Source organism: Sander vitreus, chromosome 10 (assembly GCF_031162955.1).
Source record: "Sander vitreus isolate 19-12246 chromosome 10, sanVit1, whole genome shotgun sequence".
Taxonomy (NCBI): Eukaryota; Metazoa; Chordata; class Actinopteri; order Perciformes; family Percidae; genus Sander; species Sander vitreus.
This window is the reverse complement of record NC_135864.1, coordinates 22,054,623-22,065,894: the sequence shown is the minus strand read 5'-3', so window position 1 is coordinate 22,065,894 and position 11,272 is coordinate 22,054,623. Positions and strand designations below refer to the sequence as shown.

General features: G+C 47.9%; 1 protein-coding gene across 1 annotated transcript; it reads left to right on the top strand.

Moving 5' to 3' along the window:
* The first annotated feature begins 2,843 nt into the window (after window positions 1-2,843).
* Window positions 2,844-11,075, top strand: LOC144524646 (uncharacterized). The gene has a single exon (XM_078261043.1). It carries the CDS (start codon window positions 2,844-2,846, stop codon window positions 11,073-11,075), a length of 8,232 nt encoding a protein of 2,743 aa, XP_078117169.1.
* The last annotated feature ends 197 nt before the right edge of the window (window positions 11,076-11,272 follow it).

Sequence of the window (11,272 nt, the reverse complement as noted above, 5' to 3'; positions counted from 1 at the left end):
AAAGTCAACTAATTTGGGATAACAGTGCATTTGCTCCACATGTGGATGCTGAGTATCATCCTCTCTGCCAAGCCCCTTGATTTAGAAGGTTGTTTGACCGCTTATAGATGCCCACACAGCATATTGTTTATGCACAGCTTAATGGTATGTGTTGCATTGCTGAGGGTGGGTGAGGTCTTTGGACTTGAGCAAGCTGGGGTGACTAATCTATCAGTGATGTAGACTAAAGCTCCCCATTGCTGAGCTGCTCATCATTATTTCCCTATGACTCCTCCTCCAGTCTACTGTGCTGCCATAGCCACATAGGTTCAAATTTATCAGCATGTCAATGCACTTTAGTTCACACTATCTTATATCCAGCACACACATGCATGTTGTCTTTTCCAACCTTTAAAACTTTATGTTTTACACTTTCACTCTGTTTTTCAAGTGATCTCTGTGTTTATTTATAACACATAATGAAATACTGTATGCCAGTTTACTGTATGAGTTATAATCATATCATCCATCCTCTCTTTATTGCCTCATAAGAGTTCAGAGGGATGATAATGTATGTTTGTCATGCCGTTAGAGCCACTAGTGAAATATGAAACCATTTACAAGATATATCTGAAAGGTCTATAAACAATAATGTGATTAAACAGAGTTCATTATGTAAAAATAATGCTATTAATGTTATAGCTCTGTGAATAGAGCCATCCACCAAGGTCATTGCATCAGTTCCCATTTTGGCTAGCCACACCTATAATGTGTGCACTTGAGGCAATGATACTTCAGACAGAAAAGGGGGGCCAAATTACATATGTATGATGCCATACATATAATGGATAGTTGACTTTTCAGTGTTAAGAGCTTGATATAACAGATATAATATACCCTCAGCTTTATGCAACCGTCAGTCGGGCTGCAATCAAAGATTTTCCATTGGCTTGACCTGAGTGACTTAATGACTGAGAATGAATGGTAATCTCATGAGGTATTAGGTTAGGGACAGAGGGCTTATACAAGCTCCCTACCATTAAACATGCTCAGACAGCAACAATGTGGCTCAAAGGGTACTGCTATTGTAGCAACAATAATAAGTACAGTAAAATACCATAATCCCTTTTGATCAAACGTCTGGCATGTGTTGACAGGAAAGCTCAAATGTGAATTTGAAACAAAAAATAATAATTGGCTGTGGTGATCCTGAAACGTAAAATATCCAGACAAGAAAAGGAAAAACTTGACCTAAAAGATGTGAGAGAAACTTACCAAGTGTTGGTAAGTCAGTTACCATGCAGTGCAGGAGTTCTGCATGTGAGCTGTCAAAGTTGGGTTGTCTATGTTAACCTTTGACCTGTTGTACCACAGATACACTTTACAGTAGCATTCACACACACACACACACACACACACACACACACACACACACACACACACACACACACACACACACACACACACACACACACACACATATACACGCGTACATACACACACACACACACACACACACACACACACACACACACACACACATATAAGCATTAACCACATCCTTCATGTTAAGTATAACCTCATATGTAGAGGTTAAGTGGACAATGTGGGCTGTACTTCAAGCTTTGTATTTCCCCTTTCTTTCCACACAAGCATTCCCAGGCAAACAGCTAAAGCTATGGCTATCTGGCCCTGACAGTATTGGTCTATATATAGAGGGGCCCTGTGACTGATCTGGCTCTAAGTGTCAGATTCCAGGCACACTCATCTGCCCTGGCCGAATCAGCACCTGCTGCTAACTATAAACCCACTCACGCCCAGCGCCGCCCCCTAGCCCAGCTCACACAGGAAAGCCAATGTCCAACCAAACCCCAGTCTGGAGAAGAAAGAAGATCTAGGTTACTCTGTAAGCAGTTTCCCTCAGGCCAGCATGGACGGGAGGGGCAGAAATAGAGATGGAAGCATTGGAGGATGTAATGGGTCTGAGTGAGATGCCCCTCATTGCTTTTTCTATTCAAGTCTAACATTGCAGTGCCTTTTACATCCTGAAGTTGTCTAGCCAGTGTGGCTCTGCCAGACTGTGCAGATCTGCTCAGTCCTGGATCGACAAATTCGCAGAGGTCTTGTAAACGAGGAATGTGCTGTGGATTTTGAGAGACAGTTTGGTGAATGAGGGGCAGATATTGCAACACAGAGGAACTCCATGCACTTGGGAAAGCCTCATCATTGGCCAAAGGTACAGTATCAATCAATCTGTCTTTCTCTGCTTGCACGAGGAGCAGGCTCTCTATAGTCAGTCCTACACCAAGGCAATGTGGAAGGTTTAGATAAAGGGCATGTATTTGGCAGAGCTAATTTAACCATTGTCAGTTTCCATATGTAAGATGAATAAATCTGAGTCTTTGTAATTCAAAAAATGTTATAATGTCTACATGAAATATTGTGAGCTTTAATTTATGGTTTCAACTTTTGTATTGTGTTGTGTTAATTTCATGTTGCTTGCTACCGCTTTTTTCTTGCTCTTAAGGGCATAGTGACAGTTATATTTACATTCTAAACCCCTTTTGGAAGTTTACAATATCTCTGTGTAGCCTACTGCTGGTATTTTCAGAACATTTGAGGGCTAAATTTGCTGTTGGCAAGCTAACAAAACAGAAACAATGCACAGTTTAGAATCTATATTTGCTATTAATAAGCTTTTGCCTCTCAATGATATTCATTGGTGTTACTGGTGATATAAATGAATAAGCTACACATCTTCCAGATGACCATATCTGATTTCCAGTCCAGGAACAGAGCCCAGAGCAGAGTAGAGGGGGAGACTGGACTGGCCGCAGTGAACATTTGGAGCTTGTGGACGAGCGATGGACAGCTGGACTCTCCAGGGGGACAGCTACTCCTTCCTGCGCAGTGCACCCCGCCACACCTATTCCCTGTGCCATCGTGACGGCACCCCCAACCACGTTGAAATCTTCGACATCATCAACGTCCCTAGTCAGCGCAGTGCCATTTCCGAGACCACCTGCCTGTGTGACATTTTTGGAGACGATTGCGAGTCGCCCTCGCTCTCAAGCAGCCCTGCTGTAGTGGCTTTTCTCCCTTCCCAGAGGGAGGTGGACGGGACAGCTGCTGCATCACCTCTGGTGGATGATCTGAACGACTCGGGCTCTTACCACACTGCACCAGGCTCCAGTGAAGGAGAGGAGGGCTTTGAAGATTCAAGAGAAAGGCTTCACAGCCCCCTGTTGCAGAGTGAGTCTTCAGAGAGGAGGCAGACAGAGGGCAAGGGACTGAGCTCAGGACATCCAGAGGTTTCTGAGGACAGTAGCCCAAATTTAGAGACAAAAAGCAAATCACCAGTACCTCAGCTTTGTACAGCTAGCCCATCATCTGAAGTCCTTAACACTGGTGAGAGCACCCCCTCTCCTGGATATAACAGCCCCTATACCCTCAGCACAGAGGGAAGGGCGTCATCCTTGTCTTCTTCCTCAGTTGAAAAAAGATGTTCTCCATCCTCAACTAGTCCTAGACAAGCTCATTCAGACACTGAACCAAGGAGAAGCACTCCCACTTTCAAAGTTAGACATTACAGCCCGTCGCATCAGTCTTTATCTCCAAGTCCCTCCCCTGAGCCTAGGAACTGTTTCTGCTCCTCCTCCTCTGAATTAGTGAACACCCAATCGTTACCTGAGTTCAGCTCGCCTAAGCCAGAGAGTAGCTACTTAAATCCACACAGCAGTCCCTCACCTAAGGCCACATCCAAAGATTTTTCTCTCGATTTAACAGAATCCAGCTTTGAATCCAGATCCACCCTTTCATCTCCTTTACCTTCACACAGTAGTAGAGAGTCATCATCCCAGTCGAGAGAAACGCTGGCCTTCCCTGAGCTGAAGAATAGGCCCTACTCTCCTAATTCTCAAGCATCATCTCCTTTTTCTGAGCAAAGAGAGAGGGTTTCCATGCCTGATCTCCTCAGCAGAGGCTCCACACCTGATATCAAAGATTGTACCCACACCTCTGAGCTGATTTCTGATCCTTCCACTGCAGGAAAAGACACCACGACTACTCCTGAGAGCCAAGATACAAGGTTATCAGCTGAACCTGTCAGTACTGGGTCTACACCTGCCCCACGATACACCCCCCCCTCACCTGTCATTTCAATAGCATCATCTCCTAAGCTTGTGGAGAGTAGTGCCTCCCCTGAATTAAGACACACAGCTCCTTCACCTGGCCTGCTCAGCGCTTCTTCTCCGGCTAAGACTGGGACAAGAACTCCCTCTCCCAGCCCCTCACATAAAATAAGACACATTTCAACACCTTCTGAAAGCAGGACCCAGGTGTCTTCACCTGTGGTAAGTTACAGTTTATCTCCATCGCCTGAAGTTACGAACAACAGCTCTCCCATAGAGCACAGACATACTGCTCCCTCACCTGAAATCCGGATTACAGCATCCTCACCTGTGGTCAGTAGGCGAGAGTGGTCTTCTGAAGTGGAGACAACATCAGTGTCTCCTTTCCTAGAGCTTCACCCTGACTCTGACCCTGTCTCATCAAGAAGCCTCACTTCGTCCCCTCACATCACAGGGATTTCTTACTCCATTGTTCAGCCCGAGGACAGGGACACTCCCCCATTTCCTGAGCTCTCTCGTCTCTCCACCCCTGAGACTGATAGGACACGTGTGTCCCCTGAAGCAAGGAGCCCTACCCCAAGCAGGGACAGTATACAGAGCAGTATAGCGGAGTCCACTGGTTCACCAAGAGACTCACCTTATATATCAGGCTTCACAAGCTCTGTCCTGCAGCCTGAAATAACTCTGTCGCACCAAGATATATATCAAACACCTTCACCTCAGCCAAAGCATCACACTCCCTCACCTGAGCCAAGGTATCAAACCCCTTCATCGGACAAATATCAAAGTCCATCACCTCAGCAAAGAAGTAGAGAGCCATCACCATTGGCCCCATCTCCTGAGCAGAGGTATCAGCAGCATTCACCAGCAACCCTCTCCACTGAGTACAACCCTCAGTATAAACAGCCCACTCCTTCTTTAAGAAATACACCTGAGGTTGAGCAGGATTCCACTTCAGTTGATATTACAGAAACACAATACCCCACACATTTGGCAGAAGAGAGTGTGTCACCCTCATTTGAATTAGACAGGGCAGAAAAATCTGTTGTAGCTGAAATCAAAAGCAGTTCACCAGTGGTGGCAGTTCAGTCACCTGTATCTACTTCACCTTTCTTAGCTGAGGAAAAGGTAGCGAGCTCACTAAAACAACAACGCACAGAGAGAGACGCAACACCAAAGGAAGCTAACCTTCAAGATAACTTGAGTTTAGACTCCCTCCCAGAGGAAAAACAAACCATTAGGCCCACTTTTGTTCAGAAAGAAGACACTTATAATAATCCCCCCATTGAAACCAAGTCTCCCTCCCCTAATCTCCTTGTCTCTAAAGACAGGAGTTCAAACATTTCACCTGTCCACAGGGCTACATCTAACTCACCTGTGCAGAGACTGGAAAACCCACAGCCTCAGTTCACTATTTATCCCCTTACTTCTGAAAGCAGCAGCTCGTTAAAATCTAAAAGCTCAGCTTGTACACCTGAGCCTGCGAGAAGACAGCTGTCTACCAAAGTTAAACGTGGAAACAGAGAGAATATAACAGAGGACATGGCCCACCATGTAAACAGGAGGCGGACTCCCTCTCCGCCACTCACCAGGTTTACACCTGTCCACATCATAGCCCCTGAGAAACCATACAGACAGTGGCAGAACAGAAGCCGTAGTCCCTCTCAGGTTGTAGCGGCCCCACCGAGTGGTCATTTTAAGAAAGCGGTGACAAATAGGGAAAGTCCCAATGTTGCTTATGTTGACAATAATAGCCAGGACCACTGGGTCAAGCAAGGAAGGCAATTCGAGATGGACAGAGAAATACAGCTGGAGGAGGATAGGGAGGCAGGAAGGGAGAGGCAAAGGGAGATGGAGAGAGAGAGAAAGAGGGAGGAGCGGGTTTCTGAAAAGGGGAAGGGTTGGCAGGGGGATGTCAGTTACAGAGGGGAACAGGTTGAGCTGTCATTCAATGCCAGGAATAGAAAAGGGCCTGCGAGTCGCAGTACAGCTCCCACAAGCAGAGAGACCCGTCAGGGACTGCCAACAGTGCATTCCTATTCAGAGAGCTTGCTTGCGACCAGACATCAACAACATAGTCTGCTTAGACTTGCTTCCCAACAAGACACCAGGGGTGGTGGTCCTGGCAGACGGCTTCAACCTCCTGCACCCCACAACAAGAACAGTGTTCCTGGACGTGTGGCTGCAAACAGGCCCTGCCGGAGTTCCAGCTCCAGCATGGGAAGTGAGCTTGATGAAGCAGACGATGAGGTGAAGTGGTTTACAGACTTTGCTTTCCGCAGCCTGTCAAGCCCTGAGGTAGATTACCTTGACATGTACAACTCCAGCCACCGTTCATCCACCAACATTTCTCAACCATCTACCCAGGAGAGCCCAGCTGGGGTCAGTGCCGCCTGGCCGGCCTATGCTGACTTCAGGGGTTCTGCTCCAAAGCTGGACAATGATGAACTCTCCTTCCAGCAACCATCTGCATACTACTCAGATGGCCTAGATCCATCAAGGCGCCATGAGATGGGCAGCTTTGAGTGTGTAGATGTAGCCGTGGAAAGAGAGGACTCCAGGAGAGTGAGAAGAGGAGTGCCAAAGAGACAGATCCAGCTGAAAAGAAAGAGTGATGCTGAAAGGAAGCAGGATGAAAGCAGTGAAAATAGTAGTCCTGGGATGGTGGAAAGCCCGTCTCTAGAGAGTCACTCCAGAGAGACATTCATTAGACAACACAGTACACCAGCAGCAATGCAAGAATGCTACCCTTCTGAGCGCAGCCCTGAGCCCAGTCAACAAAATGAAAGAAAATCTAAACTCCAGAAATCTGCTTCTCTGGATGAAACAAGCACTAAAACCAAGATGGCCACTTGTCTCATCAAGAGTGTGTTGTCCAAGAAGATGCAGAGTGTTGATAAACAACCTGTTGAGCATGCAGGAGAAGAAGAAAGTGCCACTTTGGAGGAAAACAGCCCACCAACAATGAGTGCAGCGGCACCACTGAAAGAGTCCCCAAAACCTGACCCATATAACCTCAGTTCCAGTCTACAGTCAGATTATAGTGTTTCATCTGAGGGTCTCCCTGTGAGAGCAGAACCAAGCACAAAGGATGAAGCCAAACCACCAAAAAGCTTTGGAGTGAGATCCAGTAACAGGCCAAGTTCATCCAGCAGCAGCCGAAGTGTTAACTTTTCACAGACTGAGAGTGAAGAGGCTGATTCTCAGAGCAGGAATGCAACCTCATCAAGATCTGAAATGAGATCAGAATTGAAAGTGCCATTTGATAGTAAACAGTCAAGAACTGGAGTACGACGACCAGATGACAGTGAAACATGGGACGGAGGGGAAGGTGGTGACTCAGCAAATGCCACTGCAGGGAACACTGGAGCTTCTTCTGCCCCTAAAGCCAGCAGCACGCAGGCCTGGGTGACAAACAGAGACCAGGAATGTGAAAACACAAAGGACCATAACCAATTGCAACAGGGTGCCAAGGGCGCCTTCATGTTACAAACACAGGAGATTACACTTAAAGCCGTGGAGAAAAAGAAAGCCTCTCTAAATGTCTGCCTCACACCTGAAGCAGAAAACAAACCTGAGGCTTCTTCGCCAGATACAAAGGAGGAAAGGCTAGAGGCCGGTGTAGATGAGAAAACAGAGGAAGAAGAAGGAAATTGGAATAATAAAATGAAGGTCCCCATTCACAAAGTTAGAGATGTGAGGCGGCTTGTGAAAAATACATATAATCTGTCCTTCAAGGCAACTAGTGCTGTAATGCCATCACATGTGGATGAAGAAAGGATGGACATTATTAATAAGGGAAGGAGGGAAGAAATAAAAGAGGAAAGGAGGGAAGAGGTCATAGCACAGGAGGAGAGGGAGGCAAGGCAAGAGATAAGGAGGGGGGAGAGGAGAGAGGAGCGAAGGGGGGAGGGGAAAGAGGAGGTAAAAGACTCAAAGCTGCTACATTTTTCTCCACGTCTTCAGAGCAAAGGAAGTCCTCTATCTCGTCCACAGCCAATGCAAATAGAATACAAGGCTGTTTGCTGGAAAGAAGACAAAAATAAAATGTCATGCAGCAAGAAAGACTTAGAAAACCCAGGTGACAAACACCAGGCCTCTCCAAAGCTCTTCAAACAGGTAGGCAGAGAATCACCACTGAATGCAAACACACTGAATTACACAACAGGAGACAATGCAATTGCAAAGCCATGTAAACATGATCTAAACATGGCAGCAGAAACACAAGAGACTATGACAGAAACGCATAAAGTGTCAGACAATGAGGACAAACCTGAGGTGGTGAGAACAGACCGAAAACCTCCGATGCTCGGGAGCTTCCCCAAACTGCCCAATAAGGAAAGAGAGGTGTCCACTGCTGTAGTGTTAATAAGGGATGGATCAAGCAAGACCAAGACATCTGCATCTCCAGCCCAGGAAGAGATTCCCACCCCACTCCAAGACCCAGCGGCTTCACCTTCACCTGGGCCCACTATCCCTGGCGGTACCTGTGGTAGCAGTGGCCACTCAGTTTCCATGTTATTAAAGGAAAAGGGTTACCAAGCTGACATTGGAGCAGTGGTGGGGGCCAACCAGAATGCAGCTGGAGGTAAAGGTGTACCCCGGAAGCATGTGAACTGCCTAGAGATCCCACTGCAGACAACCACTCCTTCAGATGGAGTTCGGATTGAGTCTCATAGAGAGAGGACATTCTCCTCCTCATCCACCACGTCTGGCCCCTCAGCGGCATCTGACAACACAGACACTCTTACAAAGACCAGAGAAGATGATGGACTTAGCAGTAAGCCTACAGTAAAGGACACAGCAAAGCAAAAAAGTGACTCTCCGCTAAGGAATACGCAGGAGCAAACACCACCTCTCACCAAACAGAAAGAACTTGGAGATTTCGAAGCAATGAAAAGACAGGATCCAACTTTCCCCCCAAAGTCCCCCGCAGTAAGGAGATTCAGACCACAGCCAATTGAGGTTAAGTCACTGTCTAAAGAAACACAAAAACAAGAGACGCCCACAAACTCTACAGGAAACAGCAGGCCCCAAACCATTGAAGTCAAATCTATAGCTAAAAATTCTCAAAAACCAGTGGTGCCTCCAAAACCAAGCTGCAAATTTAAACCTGCAGATTTAGGAGCAATGCCAAATGAAGCGCAGAGACCATCAGCAATAACATCGACTGTAAACCCACAAGGTGAGGAAAGGCCTCAAACAATTGTAGTGTCCTCACCGACAATCTATAGAAAGATCTCCAATGAGTCCACATCAACATCAAACTATACAAGAAAACTAGCTGTGTCTGCAGTATCCAGTCTCAAACCTCCACCTTGTAAAACAACAGCAACCACCATCTCCAATCTGTCAAACCAGTCAACAGCGCCATCAGAGATAGAGGCATCTCATGACAGAGGTCAGCAGCAAAGGCCAGGGGCCTCGCCTCAGAGCTCTAGATATACACAAAGACCCAGAACCTTAGCTACAGCTCCAATATCAGCTACTGGGCCAGGTTCAACCTCAGCTCCAGGTCCAGTGTCTGACCCAAAAGCAAAGCCTGTCCCTGGACCTAAATCAGCTGGAGCCAACCAGCCAAGCCTGCCAGCTGTTATGGATCCAGACAGCCAACCACAGTATCCCAGGACGGCACACCATCATGAACAAGCAATGCCGGTAACGTCAAACAATGCAAAACAACCTGCAGCTGTTTCCACAACACAAGTGCCAGGATACACACACCAACCATATTGCAGATCACTCTCCAGCGAGCGCGCCCAAAGGACAGAGGACCTGCGTTTTTATGCCTCAGATGACCCTCCGAGCTACGATGAAAGAGAGAGCTTCAGTCCCCTCATGCTCCCAGATCTGACTTCCAGGAGGTCAAATCGTTATCAACCCTCCTCCCGCCCTCCTCCCTGCTCCTGCACAGCTAGCTGCCCTTCCCACCCTGGTCTCACCCCTCCTCACCATCACCACAGCCCCCATAACATCACCCCTCCTGTCCCTCCACACTCTCCAGGCCAGGCACTACCTTACCCAGTGGCCCAGCCCCCCCCTCTCCGTCCCCACCAGTGCAGACCTGACCCTCAGCCAATGAGCTACCAGCCTGGCTCACCCAAATCAAGTCCTCTTGGTCCAAGCCAGCCACCGGCCATGTACCAGCCTCTCCACCAGCCTCCTCCCTGCCCTCCCCACCCCTCACTAATGCAGGTCTGCCCTGCTGACCGCCAATTGCAGCTACCTCAGCATATTGACCCTCGACGACCCCCTGCCCACAGATCTCCTCAGCATCAGCCGCTAGGCATGGCTGGGGCTCCTTACAGCGATCCTGGCCACGGCCACTCTCCTGGCCTTCCTCCTATGGATCCCCAGTACCTGTGTGGCCCTCAAAGCCTGGGGCCATCCTATGGCTCTGAATATGGGGGTGACAGCTCCAGTTTGTACTCAGAGAGTAGCTATGGACAGACACCTCGCAGAGTGCTCCTGGATCCTGAGACAGGGAAGTATTTTTACATTGAGGTGCCTGTACAGCCACTGAGGAAAATGTTGTTTGACCCAGAGACTGGGCAATATGTGGAAGTGCTCATCCCACAGCAAGCAATGTCACATTCAGGCCTGTATCCTCCTTCAGCAGCCCCCTACACATCTCTCCACAATCCCAACATGTACGCTCCTGCTCCACAGTACATGCCCTATGCAGCTCCTCCTCCACAAGCCCACCCCCAGGCTCAGCCACCCCGATATCCCGAGGCCTCTGCTGCAGCAACAATGCACCCAGGTGGGCCTGGGGTCAGCTACAGGAATACCTCTGGTCAGGGGTCCAAGCCAGAGCCCCAGAACCATCCACCACTGGACCAGAGCTACCTGGAGAGTATGTATTATGTCCCTACAGGGATGAATGCGAGCCCCAATCCCACCCCACCAGACTATTACCACAAACATCTCCCCAACCTACCCCCAACAGGAGGGAAAAGGTCCTGAAATAGAGGACAGAGTCCGCCTTCCTGGAGCCTGTTGGGTTTTAAATACACAGTGTCTGAAGGGGGTGTCTAATGTTAGCCTGTAATGTTATTTGAGTTTTCACATTGCAACTGAAGAGAGCAATTCTTTGGTTGTTGTTTATTTGCTGCTGCTTGTTCTGTGCTATAGGTTGCTTTAAAAGCACAATATATACAGTA